General features: G+C 48.7%; 1 protein-coding gene across 7 annotated transcripts in view; it reads right to left on the bottom strand.

Annotated features, from left to right (window-relative positions):
• Window positions 1-12,921, bottom strand: part of ncor1 (nuclear receptor corepressor 1) — a 47,068-nt gene extending 34,147 nt beyond the window's left edge. For all 7 annotated transcript variants that reach the window (XM_086160792.1, XM_086160793.1, XM_086160794.1 and 4 more), the window contains exons 1-9: window positions 12,819-12,921; window positions 7,795-8,004; window positions 4,589-4,683; window positions 4,246-4,453; window positions 3,063-3,245; window positions 2,089-2,202; window positions 944-1,000; window positions 792-844; window positions 123-189 (exon numbers count right to left, since the gene is read on the bottom strand). In XM_086160792.1, the coding sequence (XP_086016918.1) occupies window positions 123-189; window positions 792-844; window positions 944-1,000; window positions 2,089-2,202; window positions 3,063-3,245; window positions 4,246-4,453; window positions 4,589-4,683; window positions 7,795-7,905 (888 nt within the window). In that variant the 5' untranslated portion in view covers window positions 7,906-8,004; window positions 12,819-12,921. The remainder of the gene's footprint in view (window positions 1-122; window positions 190-791; window positions 845-943; window positions 1,001-2,088; window positions 2,203-3,062; window positions 3,246-4,245; window positions 4,454-4,588; window positions 4,684-7,794; window positions 8,005-12,818) is intronic.
• Between the last annotated feature and the right edge of the window lie 43 nt (window positions 12,922-12,964).

The raw sequence follows: 12,964 nt of genomic DNA, 5'->3' as shown, positions 1-12,964 counted from the left end.
AACAGCGCCCGACCTTGTGTCGCAGTGGGTGGGCTTCCGATGGGAAAAGAGGCGAAGAGAAAAAAAAAATAAAAATTGGATGCGGCGCCGCGCGGCTACCTGGAACTCCCGCTTCCGCTTACCCTCTGTTTACGAGCGTGATTCCGCCGCTTGAAAAACAAAATCAGCTTCTTCCTCATGACTTGGTTTCTGGAAAACAAGAGAGAGCAAACACACGGTGAGAAGGGGGGGAAAAGAGGAGGGGTTTTATTGTGTTCTTTGGCTAAAATGATTGTAGCGCCCACACACACACACACACACACACACACACACGCGCAAACAAAAACAATAAAAAAAAAAAAAGGCTCAAAAATTGCATGCCGTGTACAAAAAATAATTAAAAAAATAAAATCACATCACAAAGGAGCTATTATTTCAGCGGAGCGAGGGACATTTTTTTGGAGGGGGCCTGCGTAAATTACACGAAGAGCCCGGTTTTAAAAACATCTCCCTTGTTTCAAAGGTATGGGATACCGGGAACTCTTTGGTTCACGGGCGTCGGCGTCCGCGGGCCGAGAGCCTCGACACTCTCCTCTGTGTCAGCCGGGAAAACTCAACCCAGGTTAGTCGCCAATCAGATTAGACGGAATTATCTGGGGGGGGGGGGGGGGGGGCTATCGGCTGGAAGGTCGGAGCCGCCGCCGGCGCCTCGCCTCACAGAGCACAGTGTCAGCTGAAACGATGTTTACGATACGAATCACTCTTAAGTGTGTGTGTGTGTGTGTGTGTGTGAGAGCGGGATGAATACTCACGTCTTGATGTTATCGTGGTACACCTTTGTGTCCGATGGCTGATTGTATAGGGGCTGAGATGGAGAGTGATATTCAAAAAAGTTATTTCTTTTGTCAAGTATACTGAGCAATTAAAAATAAAAGGTTAATTAAAAAAAAAAAAAAAAACTTACCAGCTCGACCTTTGGACCGAGACCTTCGAGTATTTTATGGGCCTCTTCGGCTTTTTTCTAAAAATAAAATCAAAAATAAATCATTATAATGATGACGAGAAGGAAATTCGGGGGAGGTAAGTTCGGCAGGTTCGTCATCACGACTTTTCCGGCGGAGTTCCCGATAACGGACGGGAACTGGGCGAGGAAGAGGGACCTCGGAGGAAAAAACAAATCAAGTGAAAGCTTTGGTGTGGGACTTTTTTTTTTTTTTTTTTTTTTTCTTCCCACCCAGACGTCGTGAAGATCACCGGGGGGGATAATTTATATGTCTTTCCCCTGCCTCTGGAGCGTCGGCGTGCAGGCCGCGGAGGGGAAGGGAGGAGAGGCCTGGGCTCTGAGTGCTGCACTCAGAGCTCCAAGGCCCGAGGGGTTATTTACTGACTGGGAAGGAAGGCGTGTCTAAGTGCTCTCCTACCACAACATCATCTGACAGTCATGAACTGTAGTAACCTCCGGCAACGCAGTCACTCCCCTATTGTTCATCTGAGTGGACGGACACCTAAGCCTGCCTTTGCACTTGACTTTGGTTAAATGCATGTTTTACACACACACACACGCACCCGCGCGCACACACACGATGCAAAAACATCCATTCCTTTCCCCACGACTCACAACTCAAAACACATCTGTTTAAAGCGGCCTGTCCCAACTGACGCCAAATGCTCTGTCACTTTTACCACTTCATCGCATTTATTGTTTTATTCTGATTGTTTCTTTTAAATCTGTAGTTCGTGTACGTGTATATGTCTGTACGGTGTCCTTGAGAGGCGCCTTAAATAAAATGTATTATCATTATTATCAAAAACAAACACACCAGTGCATTCCGGCGGCAGATGCACTTCAATATTATTTCGGAAAATGAAAAAACAAATGCTCCCACTAGTGCTTGTGTTGCACAGGAAGAACAAATAAACAAAAAAACAAACAAAAAAAAAAAGAAAAACACAACATGCCGCTCCGCTCCAGCAAACATTCGCCGTCGACTGGTTCGGAGGCGTGTTCTTTTGGCCCTCGTTGTGGGAAGAGTTGGACATTTGTGCGCGGCGGCCCGTCCCCGGGGTGGTCGGGGTGGAGCGAAGCCTCGCCGCTGGCGGAACACTGACCCTGTTCTCGTCGTAGATGATCTGGACGATGCTGCGGTGCTTGTGCTCCACCGGGGGAGGGGTCACTGGCTTTTCTGGCTCCACTGGCTTCGCTGCTTCCTCCTCGAGTTGTTGCTAGGCGACAACACCGACACAAAAAATAGTTTTGACCATTAGGGTGCGGGACGCATAACACCGATAACACCGGGGGCGGGGGGGGGTATGGTTTTATTTGTCGTCCGTGTTTATTTTCAAACCCGCCTATCTGAAAACAGATCTCTGATCATGCGGGCCTTTATCAGATTCATCTCTGCCTGCTGGTTCAAGCGGAAAACACAAGGTTTTTGCCACTGCGGCCATGCCTGCGCTGACAGACAGGTTGAACCGACATGTTTGGTTGGTCAATGTTTACAGGTCAAAGGTCATGTTAGCTGCCAGCTTACAGGGACTAGATTAGGAGTTCCTGAAATGCCTCAAACAAACAGATCCCTAAAAATCGAGCGCGAGGCTGACGGCCGGCCCGGCTGCCAAGAGAGCGCGGCTCGCATTCCTGTCTAATGAGGCAGAATTCCGAAAAGAGATAGCGGGGGGGAAACGCAGACACGAGCAAGGTTAAAACGAGCTAATCCGCACGGGAGGAGCGGACCGTCAGCCCGTCAAAACTGTCAGAGAACCTGTCAGACGAAGGCATATCATGCCAAGTTGTATGACGGCGCACTCGTGGGCCTTCTACCTCTTTACGTTGACGTCGGCTGAATTGTGTCTATAAAAAGCGCCTTCCGTCAACACGTGTCACGCGGTATCTTAATCTTAAAAATGTATCTTCCGTGAGCTGGGACAACTACGGCGCCTTCTGTGTCTGGACCTCATCATTGAATCGCTTGAACATTTCGTCCCTCGGCTGGGAGTTGAGACTCGGCTTTTGGCCTCCCTCTGGTTTTGTCTCCCCGGAGCTCGAAAACCCTCCCGGGTCGAGTTGCGCGCGGCAAACCGACCTGCTTCTTCTTCAACTTGAAAATCTGTTGCTCCACTTTGGCGATCTCCCTGTCCACCCGGTCCATGCTCTGGATCAGCTCCTCCTTAGACAGCTTGGAGGGGGAGGTGTCCTGCTCCTCGCCCATGTGCAATGTGGGGCCTCCTGGGGACGGACACTCCACTTTGACCGTGAACTGAGACTCCTGGGAGGGACAAAAAGAAAAAAAAATCCTGTATTTAACTTTTGAAAAACTACAACACGAACCCCTCATGATTAACCTGCTAAACCCCAAATCATGGCGTGGGTCCTCCGTAGATAGTGATCTGCTTCTCGCAAACCTGCTTTCCCGCAGATCTTCTGGCACTAGAGATGGGAGCCTGCGGTGTTACAGACCTTCGCAGAGACCATAAGATACAGTCATAGCCTGACTTACGAGTCTGGTTGGTTCTATGATCGCACTCGTAAGTCAATTAGCTCGTATGTTAAATCAAATTTCCCCACTGAAAAGAATTGAAACGCTATGTACCCATTCTAGAACCCGTGTTTTTGTGATGTGTTTTTAAATAAGAAAAATATACTTTTGAAAAAAAAAGTGCTGTACTGTACTACTGTCTTAAAAAAAAAAAAAAAAAAACATTCTTCAAGGTAAGTCGTGTAGTTACTTAGGAGATCGGATGAAGATGCTGGCGGAGGAGTTGTGGGGAGTTTTTCATTTGGTGCTCTATCGCTTCACTTACGGAGTACACACTTTATGCTACAATGTGTTGCTAACTGTAACTCTGCTAGACTTAATGGCGAAACTTCATTTAGCGACACGGTCAATGGCGCTCCTCTTTGAGTGACTCTTCAGATACCTCATCCTTTGACATTCAAATGTCTCCTGCCTTCTCACAGATGATGCACTCCGTCACGGGATCTTCACCGACATAAACTTGTCCATCTCATCCCGGACGAGTCGAGAACACGCAACTGTTTTTTTAAATGGCATTTCAATGACAGCGGCTGCCACGTCGGCGTCAATCACCCCCGCATCCCGCTCGCTCCTAACTCAGATCTCAGCTCATATCACAAAGCAAAAAATCCACTGAGCGACGGCTCATATGTCAGAAAACTCCTAAGTTGATGCACTCATAAGCCAATGTCTCTAAAAGAGGGTCGTTGTAGCTGCCTCCTCGTCCACAAGATGAAGCGCGGTGTCCCACCTTTTTGACCTCCACGGTGGCTCTGAGGCTGTCTTGCACTGCATGCGGCACGGGCAGGACGATCCCCCCGGCGGATGGAGGCGTGCGCGTGACGTGGGCGTCGGTGATCGCCTCCATGCGTGGGCGCTTGGCCTCCAAGGCCTCGTGCTCCTGTTGCGACGCGACGGAGTGAAACTGCTGCTCGTAGCCATGACGTCTCTCAGGAGGCCTGGGGAGGACAAACATCCGCGGATCCGTCAGCAGCTGCTTGCGAATCACGTGACACACACACACACACACACACACACACACACATACACACAGAGGGAAGGAACCCTGGATGCAGATGATGAGCGGCCCTTACCGCTCCGTCCCGGGGTGAAATTCTGACAGCAGCGACGGCCTCCTCCGACCCTGCGGATCCTGCATGTGAGCCCGATAGTCTGGGACGGTGAAATCCTGAGGAAAGACACACACACACATACACACACACACACACACACACACACAAGGAGAGAGAAGGTTGAAAACCAGCTCTAAAAAAAACACACACACACACACACACACACAAGTCTCCTGGCTCCACCCTCTAAAAGATGTAAAACAGTCAGACAGCTCACATCTTGGTTCACAGCTCATTGTAATTAAGTCTCATGCACGCGCACACAAATATCACAAAAGTTGGCCGAGAAATCATCTGCCAGAGTCTTTTTCCGTCCCTCATACTGTGTGCTTGGCCACTAACAACACAGACGGCCACCTGAACAAAACCTGGGACTTTACCGTGCTTTAGTTTAAAAGCTGCGTCCCCCTACTCAGTGTCTCAGCGCCCGGCTCAAGGACATCTTGGGACGTCAAGAGGCTTAAAAAAACCCTTTACAGAGCGAAAAACATCTTCTGACAACACTTATCAGGATAATGGGTGACGTACACTGAAATGAAACTTGCATTAATTCTGATCTTTGGAAAACAATAACAACAACACTGTAATATTTACCAAACTGCTCCTGGGAGTAGACTAATGTTATCAGCTTGACCTCAGAAAATGTACATGTAATTCTGGGGAAACTTTCTAAACTCCAGTTTTTTTCCCCCGTTTACTTCCCCTGGTCAAAGCAAACAATTCCAATGCCGAGAAACACGCGGCCAATTTTCCGTGAAAGCGAGCTTCTGCAAAGCACGACAACCGGAGGGCACACAAACACACACACACACAAATACACACACGCACCTGGAGGTGAACCAGGGGACTATGTGCAATGCAGCGCCGCGAGGCCAGAGGCCGAACGGAGCGCCGGAAGTGTTTTTCCGGAACCGACACAAAGGTCGCCCCCGCAGCTGGGCGACCTTTGCGGATCGAGCATCGACTCTGAGGATCCACCACCTCTCCGGTGGGCGGCGCGGTTCTCGAAGGGCGAACAAGCGCAGCGGCCGAACCTTGATGACGGCGCTTTCATTCATTCCTCTGGACACCAAGCAACGTGGTTGGGGACAACTTGCTAACGTTGCACATGCCTGTGTAATAGTGCGGCATTCACAGTGCTGCGTTTAAAATTAGCACGCACTCGTGCATCAGCCGCCACCACTGCAACAAAGTCGGTCATACCTTGACTTACGAGTTTGATTGGTTCTGTGACCGATTTCGTAACTCTATTTGCTCGTACATCAAATTAAATCTCCCCGCTGAAATGAATTTAAACGCTATTAATCCGTTCCCGCCTTCTGGTTTTGTTATTAAGGTGCAGAATGGCAAATCTTTCCACGGGTGTTCTCTCCTTATGGCGCAGCTGAGTTTGCTAATTCAACCTTCTTTTTTTTCGGGTTGCATCCACGGGGGCAACACAGACGGACTGACACACAGACATGCACACAGACACACACACACACACAGCCTCCTCTGAACTCCAGGCCCCAGGTTGCTAGATAACATCACACAATTTCTCAGCCTGCCGGGTTTGGCGCGTCGCCGGCGGCAGCGACCACGACAACGGTTCTGCGTGAAAAATCATGAGTTAAAATTCCAGACCTGTGTTGGAAACAGGTCATGAACTTACGTTTCTGACTTTCCCGCTGCAGAGAAGACAGGTGGAGTCACAAAGCGCCGGAACATTTAGCATAGATGTCATATATAAAAACGCCAGAGTAAAAGTTAGGCCTTCCAACCTCCCAGCCTCTCTCACAGCCTCTAAACCGAATTAACAAAAAAAAAAAGCCACAGTTTCTAGCGGGGTGTTATTTATGATCCTGCTGACATCTGTCTGTGGATTTCCAGCGAGGGGCAGAGATCAGCCGGCCAGCGCAGACCGTAGTCAAAGCCTTTCATTCACGCCAGCGACGCGTCGGTGCGGAGCGGGTAACAAGCCGGCCGGGGTAATTTATCGGTCGGGCTGATTTATATAAAGACCCCCTTCTGTTAGAATAAATACGCGCGTAAGTGATATTTTTAACTATATGGAAAATTATGAACTATCTTTGGGAGAAAAAAGAAAAAAAGAGGCGTGCGGTGACAACAAAGACATCAAGCACATGAATTCAGGATTTGTGCGACTTGGGCTTCAAAGCTGTGGCCCCGGGGCCGACGCTGCAACCCTGGGCATTCCCTGGGGGCACCAACACAGTATCATCACACCATTCATTCATTCATTCATTTATTCATTCAATCATTCTTAAGCTATATGGCTTAATCCTGAAGTCCTGCTTATCCGGACAGGTTGGGAGATGAACTGATTCACTGACAGCAACCCTCCCTCACTGTGTGGACAAAAGGCCTTAACGGTACTAACTTCATTCAATCATTCATTCATTCATTCATTCATTCATTTATTCATTATCTGCACTGCTTATCCTGCACTCGGGGTCGACGGGGAGCTGAAACCTCTCCCTGCTGTCACTGGTCGAGCTGACGTTCCTCCCGGACCGGTCACGGGGCCGCAAGTAGTTACATACAACCACTCACCCTTCACATTGCCACTTTGCTTATTATTTATTCCTGAATATTAGTAAGCATGAGACTCTTTTTAAGATCAAACTTGATACTTTTACACTTCAGAGTTTATTTATGATATTTATTTTTTACGTGTATTTTTTTGCTTGTCTCGTCCTTTTACTGTATGTCTTACAAAACAATTTCCCAAGCATGGGACATTTAAAGTACATCTCATCTCATACAAGTGCTAACCCTGTCATCTTCCTTTCCTTTGGGCTTTTCCCCTCAGGGGTCGCCACATCAAATCAACCTTTTCCATCTATCCTTATTTTCTGTATCCTCCTGTCTCACAACTACTACCTTCATATCCTCTCTCACTATGTCCATAAATCTTCTGCCTGGCAGCTGCAATTCCAAGTACTAACCCTGTCATGTTTACATGCAACTATTCACATGTCATATAGAGACATTCATTCTTTCTAAACGCAAACAAGCAATTTAGTGCATCAACTGATCCTCCTGCATGTTTTTCGAGGAACCCGGGGAAGGTGGCGGATCCCCACGCAGACACGGGGAGAACACAGAGACTCCACACAGAAAGGCCCCGCTAACCGTGTGAATGAGCTCAGGTTTCACTAGCGTACCTGTTGGTGCCGCGCGCCGCTGAAGGTGTACTGGACAGAATGGGATGGATATCGGCTTTGCTCGCTGCTGAAGCTCCCCTGGCTGGGGGGGTAGCCCGAGCTGCTCGACATCCTGGCGCGGTGCGAGCTTCGCTGCCTCTGCTGCTGCTGCTGCTGCTGCTTCACGGACCGCGGGGCTTCAGCTACACCATGTTTGGAGACACGAACCACCTGCAGCCAGACGGGAAAAGGTCACAGGTTGCTGGATTATAAACATCTGCTCGCGGGAGAAACGTATAGCCCGGCGTTAACGCTCGAAACACCAGGCGCCTGGGCGGGAATGCAAAGCACTGATGCGTGTCATGACAATACATCAGATATAAAAATACAGGTTCGAGGATCACACATGCATTAAAATAATTGCATTTTTTTTTTATTCCAATTGAATCCATAAATCTACCGTCATACAGAATTTATACGGGTTAAGTCCATGTTCCCTCATGAATGTTATTTCAGCCAGGGTGTGTCGCATCTTGGAATACTTCTTTAGGTACTGAACGTTCCTGCGCGTTTTACCGGCAATTAACGTCTGCTGTGCAGCTGCGCGGCAAGGCGCCGCCTGTGACCTCGAATTCTGGCGTCGGACGCCGAGCCCATGAGCAGCTATCGCCGCTTCCAACTCTCCGCTCGGCCTGACATTTTAGCAAGAAAATGAAAAGGGGAAAAACATGACGATCCGATGTGAAAATTCATAGGTGGACACGGTACAGCGAGGCTTAGTGGGTGACATTAAAAGGATAATTATTGCAAAACTCCAAATACAATCACCCGATATCGTACCAGACGGCCATTCTGGGGAGAAAGGGATACGTTTTAGCTTGCAGGTGGAGGGCGGCGGGATTTTTCAGGGAATCATCCAGTCACTCATCGCTTGGATCCGTCCCCTGCCGGCTCTACCCTCGACAATATTACGACACTCGCCTTAGACTCGGGAGGAATAACAAGCGGCAAGCCATCACGAGCGAGCGAATTAAAAAAAGGGTCGGCCTCTGCGTTGACACAGTTTGAGAATTCAGGCGCAACAAGAATTAAAAGCAGAATTTTAAAAAAGGAGACACACACACACACATAGACACGAGTCGACTGGAATTGATTCTTTCGGCATTTATCTGCTGATGTCATATGATTGGGAACACAGATACTCAAAGTCCCAGATTCCCCAAATCTTATGTAATTGAGCGGGGACAGAACCCCCCCCTCGCACCGAGGCCAGAGCGCGCAAATCTCCGTCGCGTTGAGCCACCAGATTGTTAGCATAGAAAGCGAGGGGGAGGGCCTCCGTGGGGTCGGTGGGTCACCGGTTCGATGACCTCAGAGCGTGCAGAGGTATCCTTTAAGTGCGGCGCTGCGCTCCGAATCGGCCTGTGGCGCCGCGCCGTAGGTGTTTTACTGCCAGTTGGCGTCGGCACCAGCACCGTGTGAATGGGTGAATGTGACAATGTTGTAACAGCTCTTCGGAAAGGTCAGCAGACCTGAAAAAGCGCCGCACAAATACAGTCCCGCTGCCATTCGTCGGTCGCGGGGTCGACTACAATCCGGATAACACCAGACATCGGTGACGCGCTGTCAAAAGAAGAGGGGCAGTTTCACTCTCAGCTGTCCCGAGCGTCTGTGCATCCGTTACTCAGCGCCAAGTCATGTTATCCAATTTAGTCCTTCATTGCCAAAGGAACAGAATGGTTAAAAAAAAAAATATGACCTTATTATTTTTTTTTTTTGCTTTGTTTTTTTTGAAACAAAACCCGGACAAACGCAAAAAATTAATCTAAATAAAACGAAATTCAAATCCGATTGACCGATTGCAGGCCGGACGGCATTTACGCTTAAAACAAGTAGCTAGTATTTCTTTTATGACATGTATTTATACCAAGTTGCTGACCGGGTTAACGACGACCGCCATTGGTACTGATGACCTACAGGGTACTAATGGAAATTGGGCTACTGTGGGTCGAAGAACAAGAACAAGAAGAAGGTAGCTGGTGTGAGAGAGGAAGATACAGAGAATAGGGTTAGATGGAGAAAGTTGACTCGCTGTGGCGACCCCTAACGGGAAAAGCCAAAAGAAGAAGAAGAAGAAGATTTATACCAAGTTGCTGCACCACTGTTCACCACACTGTAAATAAGCAGCTGCAATCTAGATTTCTGGTTTATATTCATGTCAAACCTTTTTAACTAACTTGACCTACTTTCTTTCAACCATGTTATTGAACGTGGAAAGTGCAACTTACTGGAAGTTTTGAACTCGGCTATCGCGATAGTTCCACCTTTAAGGAACCGGGTGCGGAGTGGATCCTTGACGATGGGGACGCCGAAGTCGCGGCCCGCTTGCCCGAGATGACTGAGGGAAAGGGGGCATCTCAGCGTAAAATCTCTCTGGAGTCAAACTCCAGGGGATTAAACACTCGGTGCGAGGAGCAACCGCGCTAGCAACGCTGATGTCGGCGTCAAGGACCCGCTTCTGCACACACCCTGTCGTCTGACACTCTTTACTGAAAGAGATTCCAGGTTGAAGAGAATCACAAGACATTTAGCAAGAGTTCTTGAAGGCTCACTTCTGGTGCCAAACTGCAGACAAGCCCGGTCCCCCTCCCCTATTTTTTGACAGTTTGGCAACGGATCGCTGTCAACCTAAATGTCTCAGCGAGGCCGGCCGCGGAAAATCCCGCAGGTGTGGCATCCTTGGGCCGGCGTGGTTACGTGGCGTGGCACATCGGATAAACTCACGAGAAGCTATGCGGGACATTTTTTTAATTTCTTTTTATTGCACTTTGTTTACTCTTGGCAACAATGCACGGGGACTTTCCTGCATTCCGGGTGACTGTTGCACAAACATGTCACTTTAAAGGGATCGTTCTGCGTTTTCTTGCAGTACCACCTAGTTCCACAAGTCACCACATTGCACTTTCACCAAAGGCAGTTACAGTAGAGTGAGGTAGCTTCTGCGGGTGTATTCAGCGAGATGGATATCAAAGATCTTCCCCTAGCACTGACACGGAATGTGAGATAAGAGTGAGGCCAGTTGTGTGTGTGTGTGTGTGTGTGTGTGTGTGTGTGTGTTGTTTTTTTTTTTTAAACTATTACAGTGCAGAGAAACAAGCGTTCTGCACAAGCGACTCTAAGGAAGCTCAACTGACCGGACCTTTGAAATTTAAGCAACAGTGGGGCACAAATCAACAGGATAATTGTGACGGTTTCCATTTTGACCAAGTGCCTTGATGCTAAGACATGAAACATCCAACGATAAACCGCCCCTGTAACTCTGCGCCACGATGTCAAAACACCTATACCTCCGCATTTTAGATCCGCCCCACTCTAAGAAACGACTGTTTAGCCAAGTGCTGCGCAGCATCTGCAGGAACACCTGCAGGAAACAAAGTTATCAATTGTCTGCTAACTCTTGTCGTGGCGACTGGACTTGACTGTCTTCCGGTTGCCACGCCAAGAATTCACCACGACCTGGATGACTGAGAATCTCCACAGATATATCGTCTGCGAACAATCACGTTGACGAATAAGCAGGGAATATATGATAGATTGCGAAGCTCGGGGAGCAGCTCTTAGGGGATAACGCTTTAACAAACTGTAAGTGTGTCTGTGTTTTGGTCAAAGCATGTCCGCACAAAGAGGTGCCAGTAGTTGGAATCCCCCGTATCCCCGACATGATATTTAAAGTCTTCTTTTGGACGGCATTAGCACATCTGAATGTCAGGCGTCCGGTCTTCAGCGTCCTGAAATTCTAAAATGCAGCGAGCACCTTGGATGAAGCCAAACTGCATGAGCAGCTGTTCTTATCGGACACCGCAAACACCTACTGCACGTCGAACGCAAACACGCCGGTCCTTTTTTTTTTTTTTCCGCTACACAGGGAACAGGGAGATCTTTTGCCGAGACAGGAGCACGACCCGAGTGCAGTCGTCGTGAAACTCCTGAAAGTGTTACAACTGGGAAAACAAAAACATGGGCGTCAGGCGCAATAATTGAGAAACGAATGCACACATGACGTAATGACCGCAGATAGCTTGGAAAGGGATGCAAAAGTGTTGCATCAAAACAGAGGATTTCTCGTCAGAGACGTGGCCTTCTATCATAATTCCTGCAAATCGGGGTACTCTAAAAACACTTCCATGCATAAATGTTCTTACCCATGAGAATCAACAGTTGCTACCCTAGTTTGCGCCCTCACCCTGCAGCCTGTCGATACTTTACAACCAGTACAAATCTATTGAATCTTCAGGCGGAGAGGGGACATGCATGTTGCTAGTTTGAAATGCACACTGCGGGTGAATTTGGATTCACACCTTAATCCTCCTTTCCGTTGCGAGGAGCAGGGGGGGGGTTAAATATAGCACGTTAATTTACATCGACGTCATTTTGGCAGCAGACAGCACCAAACTTACACAGTTTTGGCGTGCATCATCCTCTCACATGAGTGTTTTTAACAGCTCCCCCCACCACCCCCCAAAAAAAGTTGAATCCGGAGAACTCGTACAAACGGACGCTGGTCATTTCAGTATCAATCCAGCAGCAACGATGAACTTCGTGGCCCCGCATCCGGGAGGGGGTTTGTGGTTGGGGTGCGGGGGGAATAATGCTGCTGCATGTTGTTATTGTTTTCTTTTCACGTCACATAGTCATTTAGAAGCAATGGGATTTATGTAGCTTATCTTGGGGGATGGGTTCACATCCACAACAGATAGGCTTTCCGGAAATGCACCGAAAAAAAAGAGCCCCGGAGAATAATGTACGCGGGGCTAGAAGCCCAAGCCCCCCTCCCGCAGCCCCCCGCACACCCCCGCAGCAACAACGCGGCGTTGAAGATGTTATTATTGTTGCTAGCAAGCTAACTTAGCCAGTATTTCACCTTTGAATTCTCAACCACGTCGCCATCTTGCAAGGCAGATTTTCGGCGTAGACCGGGGCGCGTAAAAAAAAGCGTGAAGATTAGACGGGTTAGCCTGCCCCGCGTTTGCGTGTTTTGTACTCACCGCATGTTTCGGAAATGTACCGGGGGAGAGAAGTGTATCCCTGGGCAGATATAGGAGTCAATTGTTGACTGGAAATCCGCGGGTAACGGGCTGTGGACGACTGGGCAGACTGAAGGCTGCGCCGCATTTGTCAGTCCATGTCCTGG

This window comes from Fistularia commersonii, chromosome 15 (assembly GCF_037954325.1).
Source record: "Fistularia commersonii isolate RoL2024-O1a breed Wild chromosome 15, RoL_Fcom_v1.0, whole genome shotgun sequence".
In the NCBI taxonomy this organism is placed as follows: Eukaryota; Metazoa; Chordata; class Actinopteri; order Syngnathiformes; family Fistulariidae; genus Fistularia; species Fistularia commersonii.
This window is presented reverse-complemented; position numbering and strand designations above follow the sequence as displayed.